Genomic DNA, 12,797 nt, shown 5'->3' on the forward strand with positions numbered 1-12,797 from the left:
CAGCCAGTTCTCCCAGTAGATTCTGGAGAGGGCCCACGTTGTCCCTAGTCTGTCTTTTATGTGCTATATACGTATAGAAGCCTTTCCTCTCATCTTTCTTGCCAGATTTAATTCTAACTGTGAATGCACGCAAACCCTGTGATCCTGGTCTGCAACTACGGGTGGCCCCTTGAATGCTTGCAGGAGGTGCCTTCCTTTGGTACTAGACCCAGTAGGGATCCCCACATTCCCTGCCAGTGTGAAGCACCCTGTGGTGCAGGAGAGTGTCACAAATCTGCGCCTGGCACAGCGCTTGTACCTATCTTCAGTCGGAATTTCTGACCCATATGCATGTCATGCCTCCGGTACTTCTGGATCTGCCAGCTACAGTGCACCACAAGGCTGATGGTCTGGGCCATCTCACTGGGTCTTGTTCTCCACAGCAGCAGCACAGCATCCCCTGGTGAAAGCAAGGGTCAGGTCAAGGCTCTGCTGAGACCTGACTGTCCCTGACCTATGCTCCATGGCAGGGACAGCAGAAACCAGCCCATGTGCTGAAAAAGATGGACTTGTGGGAGGGCATAGGCCTGGCTGACCTCTGGACGACCTGGGACTCCTCTTCCTCTCGCAGCCTGGCAGCCTGAGTTGTGCTGTCACCAGGGCCCCCCTTGTCCCTCACCACCACCGCAACACACACCTTTGGCTTCACCTTCTAGTAGGTATCCTCTTCTTAGTGCTGCTTCTGCCCTTACCCCAGCACAGAGCTCTACAAGCTGAGGCAGAGGGAAGTGAGCCATCACCCTTGCCAAAGCCAAACTGCAGGCCCAGGGTGGGAAGAGAGCCCTCAGACAGGGCACTGCAAAGTGAGGTGAGTGTGGCCATGAAGATGGCTCAAAGTGCTGCACAGAGCCTCTGGTGGAGGACAGCAGAGCAAATGGCTGCTACAATAGTCCCACGCTGCAGATTCATACCCATGGGTATCATCATCCTAAGTACATACCAGCAAACTTCAAGATGTCACCTCCAAGAGTCAGCACGTCTGTGGACAGATGGAAGGAAAGGAAGAGTCATGTGGACACCTTCTTCCATAAACCACAGAGGAAGCCCTTGTACTCAGAGCAGAGCAGCCAGGCAATGGTGCACTATGCAGCACAGCTCAGGAGAGCACCACCCTGGCCTGTTTCCCAGGCTCCCAGTGGCTGCAGCCCTGGTACCAGCACAGAAGGCACAGAGGCAGGGGCTCGAGCTCCCACCTAATTTCAGAATGGTGGAGGCTGGAAGGCACCTCTGGGGTCCATCTGGTCCAACCCTGCTCTCAAGCAGGGCTGTGCAGAGCCAGCTGCCCAGGACACTGGCTAGATGGCTTTAGAAGAGCCAAAGGAGGGAGATTTCACAAGCTCCCTGGGCAACCAGTCAGTCACCTCTCACAGTCAAAAAGTGAGAGGTGACTGTCAACTTACAGAGGAAAACTCACGTGTTTCAATGTGTGCCCATGGCATGGCCTCTGGTCCTGACACTGGGCACCACTGGAAAGAGCCTGGCTCTGTCCAATTTGCTTCTTTCTTGAAGTTTTAGGCACACTACTATAAGATCCCCCTGAAGCCTTTTCTTCCCTAGGCTAAACAGGCTCATCTCTCCCAGCCTTTCCTCATAGGAGAGATGCTCTAGACCCTTCATCCTCTTTGAGGACTCTCTTGCTTTTCTTTACAAATGCTGCAAACGGTGGTGTCCAGAATGTGCTCATGGTCAGCTTGGAAGGGTCAAGACATCTCCTGTGAAAATGGGCTTGGGAGGGTCTCTGTCTCTCTCTCTCTTGCTCTTTCACACGCACACATCCACACACATGTCAGTGCCACCATCCCCAGGTCACTTGTTGGTGCTCTGAGCCTGCTCTGGGCCCTCAGGTGCCACGGAGCTGCATGTTCACACCAGAAGCACAGAGGTGGCTGCTGAGAAAGCAGGTGCCTCCTTGGCCACAGTGGGGAGCAGAAAGGACCTGCACTGGTCCTGCCTCTCCAGGAGAGCCTGGCTGCTCTCACTGTTCCTCCCGGCCACAGAAAGCCCCAGCCCTTCCAAGGAGGCAGGACTAGGCTGCCCAGGATACCAGCCTCCCCCCTCCATAAGCAGCCCTATGGCCTGCTGCCAGGCAGTCCTGCAACATGGCTCTTACCCTCCAAAATGTCACACAGGTAGTGATTGAGGGCTTCCACCAGCTCATCAGTACCTCTCTCTGAACCACTCTTCCAGATACAGTTCTCCACCAAAGAAGTGAAATCTGTAACAGAGACACCTAGAAATCAGGCAATGCCCTGGGTCCCAGAGGACCTGGCAGCCAGTTCCACGTTGCCCAGCCCGGGGCCTGCAGGTCACACCTCCCCACGCCCCAACTCAGTATGGGTTGCAGCAGTGGTTGACCACCCGTGATAGCCCATCCTTTTTGGGAATCCCAGCAGAAGACCTCAGTGCTCACTATGGCCACTCGCTATCAGGGGCAGGGGCAGGGCTCCAAAGGGTGTGGTGGGTCCCAGGATGGCTCACGTCCATGGCTGCTCCTCCCGATCACCCCACCTGAAATATCCGCAAAGAGCAGCACTCCGTAGACTGCCTGAAACCTGGTCCCGAGGTATTCGCTAGAAATGAGGCTGGGGAGTAAAGCTGCTGCTTTGTCCAGCTCTGAGTTGTAGCGTTTCCTGTCCCAGGCAGAGGGCATCACCTGCGCCCTGTGGTGTCTGCGGTACAGCAGGACCACCCGCTGTGCCCAGCTGGGAGCAGAAATGTGATCCCATTGCGCCATGTGGGCTGCACAGTGAGCCCAGGGCCTGCCTGTGGGGCAGCGGTCCCGCTGCCCGCGGGGTGGCCACCGTCACTGGCAGTGGCCCGCGCAGTAGGTCATCACTTCCCTGTCAGCTCTCTGCATGCATCACAGTGGGCTGGCGGTGACACTGCGCGGGGGTCATCACCTTCCGAACCGCTTGCCCCACGGCCGAGGCTTCCTCCTTGGCACTGGGCCGTGGCTGGAGGTGGCCAGCACCACCCCGTCGGCTGGGGACTGTGCCCAAGGGAGGCTTGTGCAGACCTCCTGCAGAGCCTTGCACACATAGCTGCTGGCGAGCACTGTTCCTTCCCCAACAGCAGAACAGTTCATCACCATTTTCCCAGCAGTCTTGCCTCCTTGTTGCTCCTGTGCTCCCTTGCTGCTGCAGTAAAGGGAAGCGACCGTGCTCTCTGTTCTAGGGACAGGAGGGGTAGAGGGACTGGGGACCCTTGCTGCGCCATCTCCTGCAGAGCCTTGCACACATAGCTGCTGGCGAGCACTGTTCCTTCCCCAACAGCAGAACAGTTCATCACCATTTTCCCAGCAGTCTTGCCTCCTTGTTGCTCCTGTGCTCCCTTGCTGCTGCAGTAAAGGGAAGCGACCGTGCTCTCTGTTCTAGGGACAGGAGGGGTAGAGGGACTGGGGACCCTTGCTGCGCCATATCCGAAGAGCACCAGGCAGCACACAATCGGCCACCCAGGAGTCCAGCACAGACTCCAAACCTGTGGGCATGTTATATGGCAATGAAGAAGTTAAGATTTTGTAAAGGACTGTGTGTGTGAAAGCTTTGGAATGTTGAGTTTACACTTGCAGGTAGCAAGGAAAAACATTTCCTTACAAGCTCACAGGCCCTGAGCAGACATAAAACACTGAAACACGAACCATCTGGAAAATAACAAGGGGGGAGAATATAAAGCAGGAGGGAAAAACCACAAATAAACCCAACTGCTGCACAATACAACCGCTCACCACCCGCCGACCGATACCCAGCCCGACCCGAGCAGCGATCTGGGCCTTCCGGGTAACTCCCCCCAGTTTCTATCCTGGGCATGACGTGCTGTGGTATGGAATACCCCTTTGGCCAGTTTGGGTCAGGTGTCCTGTCTCTGCTTCCTCCCAGCTTCTTGTGCTTCTCCTCACTGGCAGAGCATGAGAGACTGAACAGCCCTTGATCAGGGTAAGTGCTACTGACCAACAACTAAAACATCAGTGTGTTACCAGCATCGTTCTCAGAATAACTCCGTAACACAGCACTGCACCAGCTACTAGGAAGAAAATTAACTTTGACCCAGCCAAAACCAGGACACATCCTTAACACGATTGTGAGCAGAAAAGATTTCTGACCCACACAGCTCTTCCAGCATGTTCCACAGATGCATAATTTCAAAAGGCATACTACTTTTCTGCCCCTCTCATACGCTAGCTACTTAACGCAAGAAAAACCACAGCCACTCCATCTTTTGAAAATCAAAACACAAGGTTTCTGTCTCCCTCTTCCTTTTTTCTGTTAAAAAGAGCTGAGAACTTAATGGACAGTTTTGTCCTTACATTTTCAGGACACCGTTAACAAAGTCTTTTGAAAGGGATTAGGCACCCAACACACAAACACACAAACCCAGAGGAAGCTGTAAGTTCCCATGTTCAGTGGCTTCTGAAAATTGCCAAGGGAAAAGGGGGAAGCCAAAAACCAAACAATGCAGATACACAGACCTGACAGAGCAAACATGGAGACAATGGCACAAAACGAACCTCACCAATGACACTGACTGATGGGGTCTCAAGAAACCACAGGCTCCCCTTCTAGGAAGATCCACCTGGATTTTGCAACCTTCAATACTGTAAACCGAGTTCTTGGTTTCCATAATAGGTTTTGTTTTACTTGATTTTTTTTTTCTTCTTTTTTTTCCTGCAGAAAGCTAAAGGAATATGTACCTCTCCCTAGGTGTCTTTTTCAGCTTTGAATGACAGGAAATGTCTTTTGAACTAAATTCGCACAACAGTTCTGTATTAGAGAGACAATACAAACTAGGCTTCTTGCCTTTTAAAAAGGCTGAACTACTCATTAGTTTTCTTGGAAAACGACATTTTCAAAGGTCTGGAGTGATCAACGAAGTAAGAAGAACTGAAAAGAAAAATAATCAAGGATCTAGTAGGGCGATGGAAAAAAAAAAGAGGTAAAGCTCTGTCTTTGAGAGCCGCTTTTACCCCCAGCCCAAGCCCTGGGGTGGAACTGCAGCCTCCTGCAAGGCTAGGAGCAGCTTTTCCCTCAGGAATCCCCACCCCAATCTCAGCGCCACAGTGCTCCCACAAGCTGCTTTTGGGTTGGGGATCACCCCAACCCAGGGGCAGGACCTAGCACTTGGCCTTGCACAGTCCATCTGCTGCTCTCAGTCTGTTATCCTTCCATCTCCTATTGCCCCTTTTTTGAACAGAAACCTGACTTTCTCTTGGTTTCCATTTTGCCTGCAGTGACTGAGCTGCTCAGCTTGGCGAGCTCCAGCGACACGCCAGGAGGAAGGACCCACCTCAAGCTGTGTTTGCTTTGCTTGTTTTTCTTCTGGAAACATCCCAGTCTGGGTTAAAATCTAAACTTTCTGAGTGGGGAGATGGAGCTAAGGATCACCCTCAGCCTTCCTGCGACTTTACAAAAAGCTTTCAATGCAACTGTGTGCTTTAACACCGACCTGCTGAAATACCTGCAAATCCACCAAAATAGAAACAGAGGAGCTTGGTTTAAGGGTGCTGATGGAATTTTCAAGAGGAATTAAAAATCCCCATGTGTTTTCTAATGGGTGTTTGATATGATTGAAGACATGAACTCCCAGATAAAGATCCATCTCCCAGAGTGGAGGTGGAGAACCTCCACTCCTCAGTGAGGGATGAGGGTTAACTACACAAGGATGCCTCCCACCTTGGAGCTGATCAGCGAGAGCACAGCAGTCATGTTTTAGTTTTATATTCTCTCCCCTTCTTATCTCCCTTATCATCAGTAGTAGTAGTAGTAGTATTCCATTGTACTTTTAATTATTAAACTGTTCTCATCTCAACCTGCAGGTTTCGCATCATTCCCATTCTCCTCCCTTCCCACCTGGGGTGCAAAATGGGGGTGAGCAAGTGGCCCCCATGGTCCTTAGCTGCCGCCAGGGTTGAAACCATGCCACATCTCCAGTGCAGACTTCCCTCCTGCCTCCCAAGGCAACAATGTTGGCTCTGTGACACAGGCTCAAAATGCCAAAATTAATATTTATAGGGCAAAAGAAGGCAAATCCCATTGGTTGCAGGTGCTGTCCCTATGTTAACAGCTTTTTTTTCCTCCCCATAAAATCCATCCTTAAGGTGCCACCAGTTCATTTCTCCAGTTAATTCCTGAATCCTCATGAAAAATAATGTAGTAAAGCTGGGATAACCCCAGGACAGGAAGAACAGGTTTGCCTGTGCTTCATGTTCCCTGCATTCAGGGTCTCTCCTGCTGCAGGCCTGATGCTGTCAGGCACAGGCAGGGGTAGGCAGGCCCAAGTGCCATCATTAGGCACATTTCATAGGATTGACCAAGGAGAGTCAGTCCTGTGTGAGAGGCCACGCTGCGACTCTGTTGAGAGAGACAGAGTGGCTGGATTGGAATCACTGACACATGCCCTATGTACCTGGCAGGGACCTCATTGGGGTTGGTTTTCGGGCATTTCTCTCTCCAACCGCAGCCAACACCAAACAATGCCGCTCATCTTCTCTGCTGGGACCCCAGCAATATCGAGCTGATCCAGTGCCGGAAGAACATCAGGACTCAGAGCTGTTTAATGAAAGTGGGGAGAAGGAATGAACCTCAAGCAGTGGCCTTACGCAAGAAATAACTAACATTGCAGTGAAGCCTCACACCATTTCCTGTTTTGCTCAGTCCCAGCGCAACTAAATCAATCCACAGCCTCCTGGAAACCTGGGAGCAGCATTTCCCTCAGGAACACCCATCACCTCAACCCCTCTCTCATCCCAGGACAGCCTTTCTCTTCTTCCACCTTCTTTCTGCACCTCAGCCCTCAGGCTGCCACTCACACCATTCCAAGGGTTAGCAAAATCATCTCACCTTCAACTTCTCCTTTTTATGTCTTGCCTAGGAGGCTCATTGTCCCCATGTTGCCCTCAAGTTTTGCTCTGGCTGGAAACGAGACCACCCGTAACTGGCCATAAAGGTGTCAGCGAGTATGGACCAGCACTCCTCGGGCAACGAGACCGGCCTTCCTTTGGAGAGGCAGCTCCCTCTATACCCCGGAGCATGGGCCTGCTGTGAGCACAGCTGGTGGTGACACACCACCTGCACTGAATACACACCACGTGACAACTACACATAGAGACAATGTGTTGGATGGGTTCAAGCATGAACCATGGGTGTTTCCCAGAGGCTGCCACTGAAATTCCTGGACCACACCAAAAAAACCCGACATCTCTTTCCTCCTTCACAGTCTCCTAAATCGGTTGTGTTTGAAGGGCCATTCCTTCTCCCACCTTGGAATGCTGTTAACATCACTGAGGGAGCCAAAATGGACCCAGAGGGACATGTGCCGACACTCATTCTGCCTGCAGCTACTCAAGGTTAACAGCTGCCAGCACTTCCCTTTGGCTTATTATTAAATTAATTAATTTCATGTTAATTTGGCATTGGCTTTAATAGGTTGATCACCAGCCCTTCAATAGTCTGGGGCTTCCATCCTGTTCACATTTCGCATGCCACTGCAATTCAGAGGCAAGAGCACATGTGCTCAAGCACAAGAGATTATTAAACAGAATACTGCTTAATGTTGCTTTCACGTGAAAAGGGGCTTTACACAAATTACTCTGAACATGTAGTTGATAGTGATAAATCTCTACTACTACAATTTATAGCGAACCAGGTGAGTACTGAATATTGGCTCAGCGAAGGGAAGGCTAATAATAGTGCAAAACAGTTGATGTGAAAGTAGGTCTAGTTACTGTTACCTGGTACTACTGTAAGGAAAGCTGAACAGATACAAAGAAGAACCTTAGAGTTTTGCTGGCAAATTAAAACCCAGTATTTCATATCTTATTGACATTTGCACTGGAGCCCTCCCAGCCCGGAGCAGCCAATCCACAGCAGCCCGGAAAGGGGGAAAAGTGCTGTGCAGCAGCAACAGCCAAAAACATTCTAACTTTGCTGTAGTGAGAATAGATGTAACAGAATTAAGAATAAGGGGTGAATTCCCTCCTCAAAATTAAATAGCTACACATGGAAGGACTACAACTGTCCCTTGAGAGGGGACAAATCTGGACTTTTTATTAGCAACATTAATTCCAATGTCATGGTGGTAAACACGTATTTTCTTCTACTCAAATTTGGATGTAAGCAATACAGAAACGCAAATCTACATCACACATTCAAAGACGGTCACTTTGATTATTTTTCTTACTCTGCGGTATCATTAACCACTGAAACATATTAGATTGATTTGAACTGTTACAGAGAAATGCTGATGTGTTGAGCAGTCTACCACAACAGGATTATTCTTTCCCCTGGCACAATGGCAATTTCAGGATAAAAACTGCACACTGCACCATTAACTTCCAACAGAACACAAAGGACGAGAAGGATTTATGCTTGACTGTTGTATTTTCCCCTCCATAAGTTATGAAAGTGTCTTTCAAAAATGAATCCAGAATAATCTGTTGTACTACATACATTCAATCTATAAACACACAAAAATCTGTGGCAGAGTACAAGACAGTATCAATACAGCAGGAGTTTTATTTACATCACCAATATGGGATATCAAACTTTTTACATGTACACTTCAGTCTCTTTTTCTGAAGGGCCAAACTTCCAAACAGTAATTTTTGTCTTTTTTTAAAGGTATGAATTTTAATATAACCTTCAAATATTGACAAATTTTCAAATGTGTACTCAAGAAACACACTGTACACTTGCAAAGCAAACTAAAACGTGTAAAAAAATAGAAATAACTTAAATGTGACATTGCTTATCTACAGCCTCAAACTAATTTCAGTCATCACTCATTATTCTCTTTTTCAGTATAGCTTATTTCGTGGCTCAGCAGAGGCAATGAATAGCCTGTAATTTAGTATTCAGCTCAGGCTGATACTGCAATGTTAAGAGGATGCTGAAGAGAGCTGTCTCAATGCCGACACAGCACGTTTAGGTGGACTGGGAGGCCAAGTCTAAGTACCTAAAGCAGTATTGTGCAGACCATACTCTCTTTAGCAGAAGCCTCTCCAGCATATGAATTCGTTCAATGAAGTCAGTGGTCAATATGGTGTTGTACTCAGTCACTATCATATTCCTCTATTTGCAATTCATCTTCCTCCATGATTGCTTGAGCTGCAACAGGCTGGGGCTGACTGCAAGGTAGTTCACTTCCACTGCACTGGCTAGAAGAGAGAGGGAATCCACCCGATTCATTCTCATCCATCCTGGTTCTCTCCACCTCTGCAGCCACCTCCATAGCATAAGCATCAGCACTGTCCCCCTCGGAGCTAACAAGTATGTCTGGTATCCCAGGATCTTTATCAGTAAGTGTTTCAAGCTTTAACCTGTAAAATTATCATCGCAACAGTCAGTTACCACAAAAAAAAAACATTTGCACCTTCACACAGAAACTGCAAGAGAAAAGAGTGCCCGTGTACCACGCAGGCCACCCTTCTTCACTGGTGCTTAACAGCTTTCTCATTTTTCACCAGTAACACCCTCCATCAATACTGTTAATTCTACCCTACGCAGCAACAACAAAACACCAGATCCTGTTTGTGCACCATGGCTTCCCCAGGACGCGTTCTTCCTCGAAGTTGAACTTTTTGGTGGCAGTGGTTTTCCTCAGCTTTCCTCACACACAGAAACCATAAACAATTAAGTTACTGACAACAGCCCATAGTGCGTTAGACCCTTTCAAGCAAAACTGAATTGCTTCAGGACAGGAAGCAACTTAACACAGAACAGGCAAATCAAAAATAAATCTTAAGAAAATGGATTAGAAAGGAAGCATCTTCGACTTCTCAATCTTTCTACCATCCCTCTATCAGTGTGTTACCAACGTTCCTCTATTGTTTTTCCAACTTTACACTGGAATAAGAAAAACTTACAGAGTTACTGACAAAAACTCATACTGACACCAATTCCAGCTTATCAGACACAGTGCTCTCTCCTCAATGCCAGTTTTCTCAATACAGTACCATTCCCATCCCACGAATGAGTATATAAATATTGCTACATATGATAATATAGTAATGTTACAATATCATAACATTATACAATGATATAACAATACTATAATATTAATAAAAGAGTCTTATTTCCATTGAAACAGCTGCACACTAGTTATTTTAATGACTGCTTAATAAAACAAAAGAAATTATTTTCACTTAGGATTCCCTAAGGAAGCAAATGTTTACTAAAATACCTACATCTCTCTGTGTTTCATTTCCAAAATAGTGAAGACATGAGAAAGGATTACCATGTTTTCAGGAGAAAGTTACCTGTCGGATAAAACCCTAAGTGACACACACCCAACTTACTAATGCAGATACAAAACCTTGATCAATATTTAAAGGCATGCTGCAGACAAAATGAATGGCAATTAGTACAATTAATTTCTAAAGTTACAAACATTTTGGCTCAGACAAGAGAGACTGCAAATAAATACACCCATCAGGGACACTGCTTTCTTCCCATTTAGCAACCAAAAGCCCTTTTAACACAACTGTTGGGGAACAGGGTGGTTCTTGGGTAATACACCCTTCAATTTACACTCCAGTATTCCATAGCTAAACTCAGACAGCAAATCCACAGTGATCAATATGGGATGCTTTGCCAGATGCCCTAACACACTCTCATGGTTCAGGGATGAAAGAGTTACTCTCATCCCAGCTAACTGTGATCTCGATCCTTGATTAGAAACAGGCCAACACAACAAAAACTCTTGATGAAATTCAGAGATATCAAAGTGATAGAAATGTAACTCAATTATTTAACATCTGGGACAGAGGAACTTCAGTGGCTACAGTTTTATTTTAAAAATGCATTCTAAACAAAGGTTTACTCTAAGTAGTCCAGTAAGCAAAAATTCCACAAAGTGAAAAACAGTGCTGCTATCTCACTTCAGAGGAAGCACTCATTAAAATATCTTGTAGTTCCATAGATACACAACAGTAAATATTTTCAAAGAAGTAATTCCCTGTTACATTTTGCTTCTCACACCCCTAGCACATGTGAACACAGAATGTTCTATGAAACATCCAGATTAATGATTTATGCCACGATAAACACTAGGCAATTACTCTCTGATTCAATTCAGTTTTATTCTCACGTGAATGTTTTCAATTATTAAAAAATATTTGTTCAGATCATGTAGTAGATATGTCTAGGACAGAGCTAATATCTCATACAACAGGAAAGAACGCTAATAAAAGATTAAAAGCAAGACTATAGAGAAAATGTTGCTACCAACACTGTAAGGATAAATAGATTCGAAATGAAAAAAAGTTTTAACAAACAAAATAAATTACCATCTTGACAATGAGGGATAATGTCACATCACAGAAGTGCATGGAAGACGTTTCTCTATGAAAGGGTTCTTTTCTTCAATATAGAAGGAAGGAGAGGAGAAAGGAAGAGGAGGAGGAGACGGTCCTACTTTCTTTAAGAAAAGACAGAACTTGCACCTACCTCCCAAGATGTCTTTTCAGCGGTAGCCTCCCAACATCTTGGATAAAAGCAATCTGAGCTAAAAACAAAGAATCACCAGTAACATATTGAGTAGATCATAACACACACAAAACTACTGGAAATTAAGTAATTTGTAACTTCAGTCCAGTATTCCTATATATACTTGCATTATTTTGGATACCAAGACACTGCATGTGTGTGTATTTCTTGTCTCCAAACTGCCTGACACATTATCATAAAATAAAAACAAAATCCATGACGTTCATCAACTGTGTTTTTATGATGCAGAGTTATTATTCCATAGCCCACAAAATTAATTCATCTCAGTGTCAGGCCTCAGCTGAGATATGAAGCCTTTTAGCAGAAGTAATTAACATAGCATAAGCAACCCAGAAGTCTAAACAGCAATTATATGATTATGTACCACAGAAAGTATGTTTTTGCACAAGAACTGTCTGCTATTGGATTACCTCAGGTTACACATTTTTTGAACACACTGCAAACTTGGATTTTGTTCACTTTATCTAGGGAAGGCTTTTGAAAGCCTTTTAAGTCTGTTGATGGCACAGGAAAAAGATCAGTAAGCAGTACGGATCTAGTTAATATTGCCTACTAGGTTTCCCAAAGTCTTCTCACCAAATCCTCTAGTAGATTTAAAAGAAGCCCTAAGCCTAAGCAAACACCTTCACTCACAAAGTTAGAGAAGTAATTAGTTAATAGGAAGTGGGGAAAGGGGTATAAGGTTAACAGTTAACGCTTGCAGTGGAAAAAAGGTGCCAATATGGTTCCACAGAGATCTATGCTAGGACCTCAGCTATCCAGTACATTCTTAAACATAACCCTGTCAAAAAAAGGATGAAAAGCAAGATGAGCAGTTTGCTGATCTAGTTAGACAAGCTAGTAAGCATGTGGGCAGACAGAAAAGCTGTGCAAGGACCTTAAGAGATTGAGTGAGAAGGCAATAGGATGAAATTCAAAAGTATAGATACCAGAAATCCATACAGGAAAAGGGAAAAATTATTTCAAACACTTCAACATGAGGACCCCATCTTACACATTTATAAAGCATCATACAGGTCTTGCTTCTGCTAAGAGAGGTACTTATTTGAATTCTTTCAGTTATATTAAGTTTTTAAAACGTTCTTGATACTGTTTCAAACCCAGCAGGACAGCTTGAATTTTGGCTGTGCTACTGGAAACATTCTGGGGTATTGCCTACATGCATTTACTGTAAGTATTTTTTTCATTGAGGCAAAAGCACAGACAGTATTGACATTTGGGGTTACAAAATTGCACAGTATGCTTCAGTTACATTAAATA

The 12,797-nt window shown here is 45.9% G+C and overlaps 1 protein-coding gene across 1 annotated transcript in view; it reads right to left on the bottom strand.

The window, feature by feature from the left end:
• Positions 1-2,773, bottom strand: part of ADCY10 (adenylate cyclase 10 (soluble)) — a 20,168-nt gene extending 17,395 nt beyond the window's left edge. The window contains exons 1-4 of the mRNA XM_010019903.1: positions 2,518-2,773; positions 2,150-2,254; positions 980-1,018; positions 299-439 (exon numbers count right to left, since the gene is read on the bottom strand). Coding sequence (XP_010018205.1) covers positions 299-439; positions 980-1,018; positions 2,150-2,254; positions 2,518-2,773 — 541 coding nt within the window. The remainder of the gene's footprint in view (positions 1-298; positions 440-979; positions 1,019-2,149; positions 2,255-2,517) is intronic.
• Positions 2,774-12,797: the final 10,024 nt, after the last annotated feature.

The sequence above is a fragment of the Nestor notabilis genome, unplaced genomic scaffold (assembly GCF_000696875.1).
Source record: "Nestor notabilis isolate BGI_N333 unplaced genomic scaffold, ASM69687v1 scaffold5668, whole genome shotgun sequence".
NCBI lineage: Eukaryota > Metazoa > Chordata > Aves > Psittaciformes > Psittacidae > Nestor > Nestor notabilis.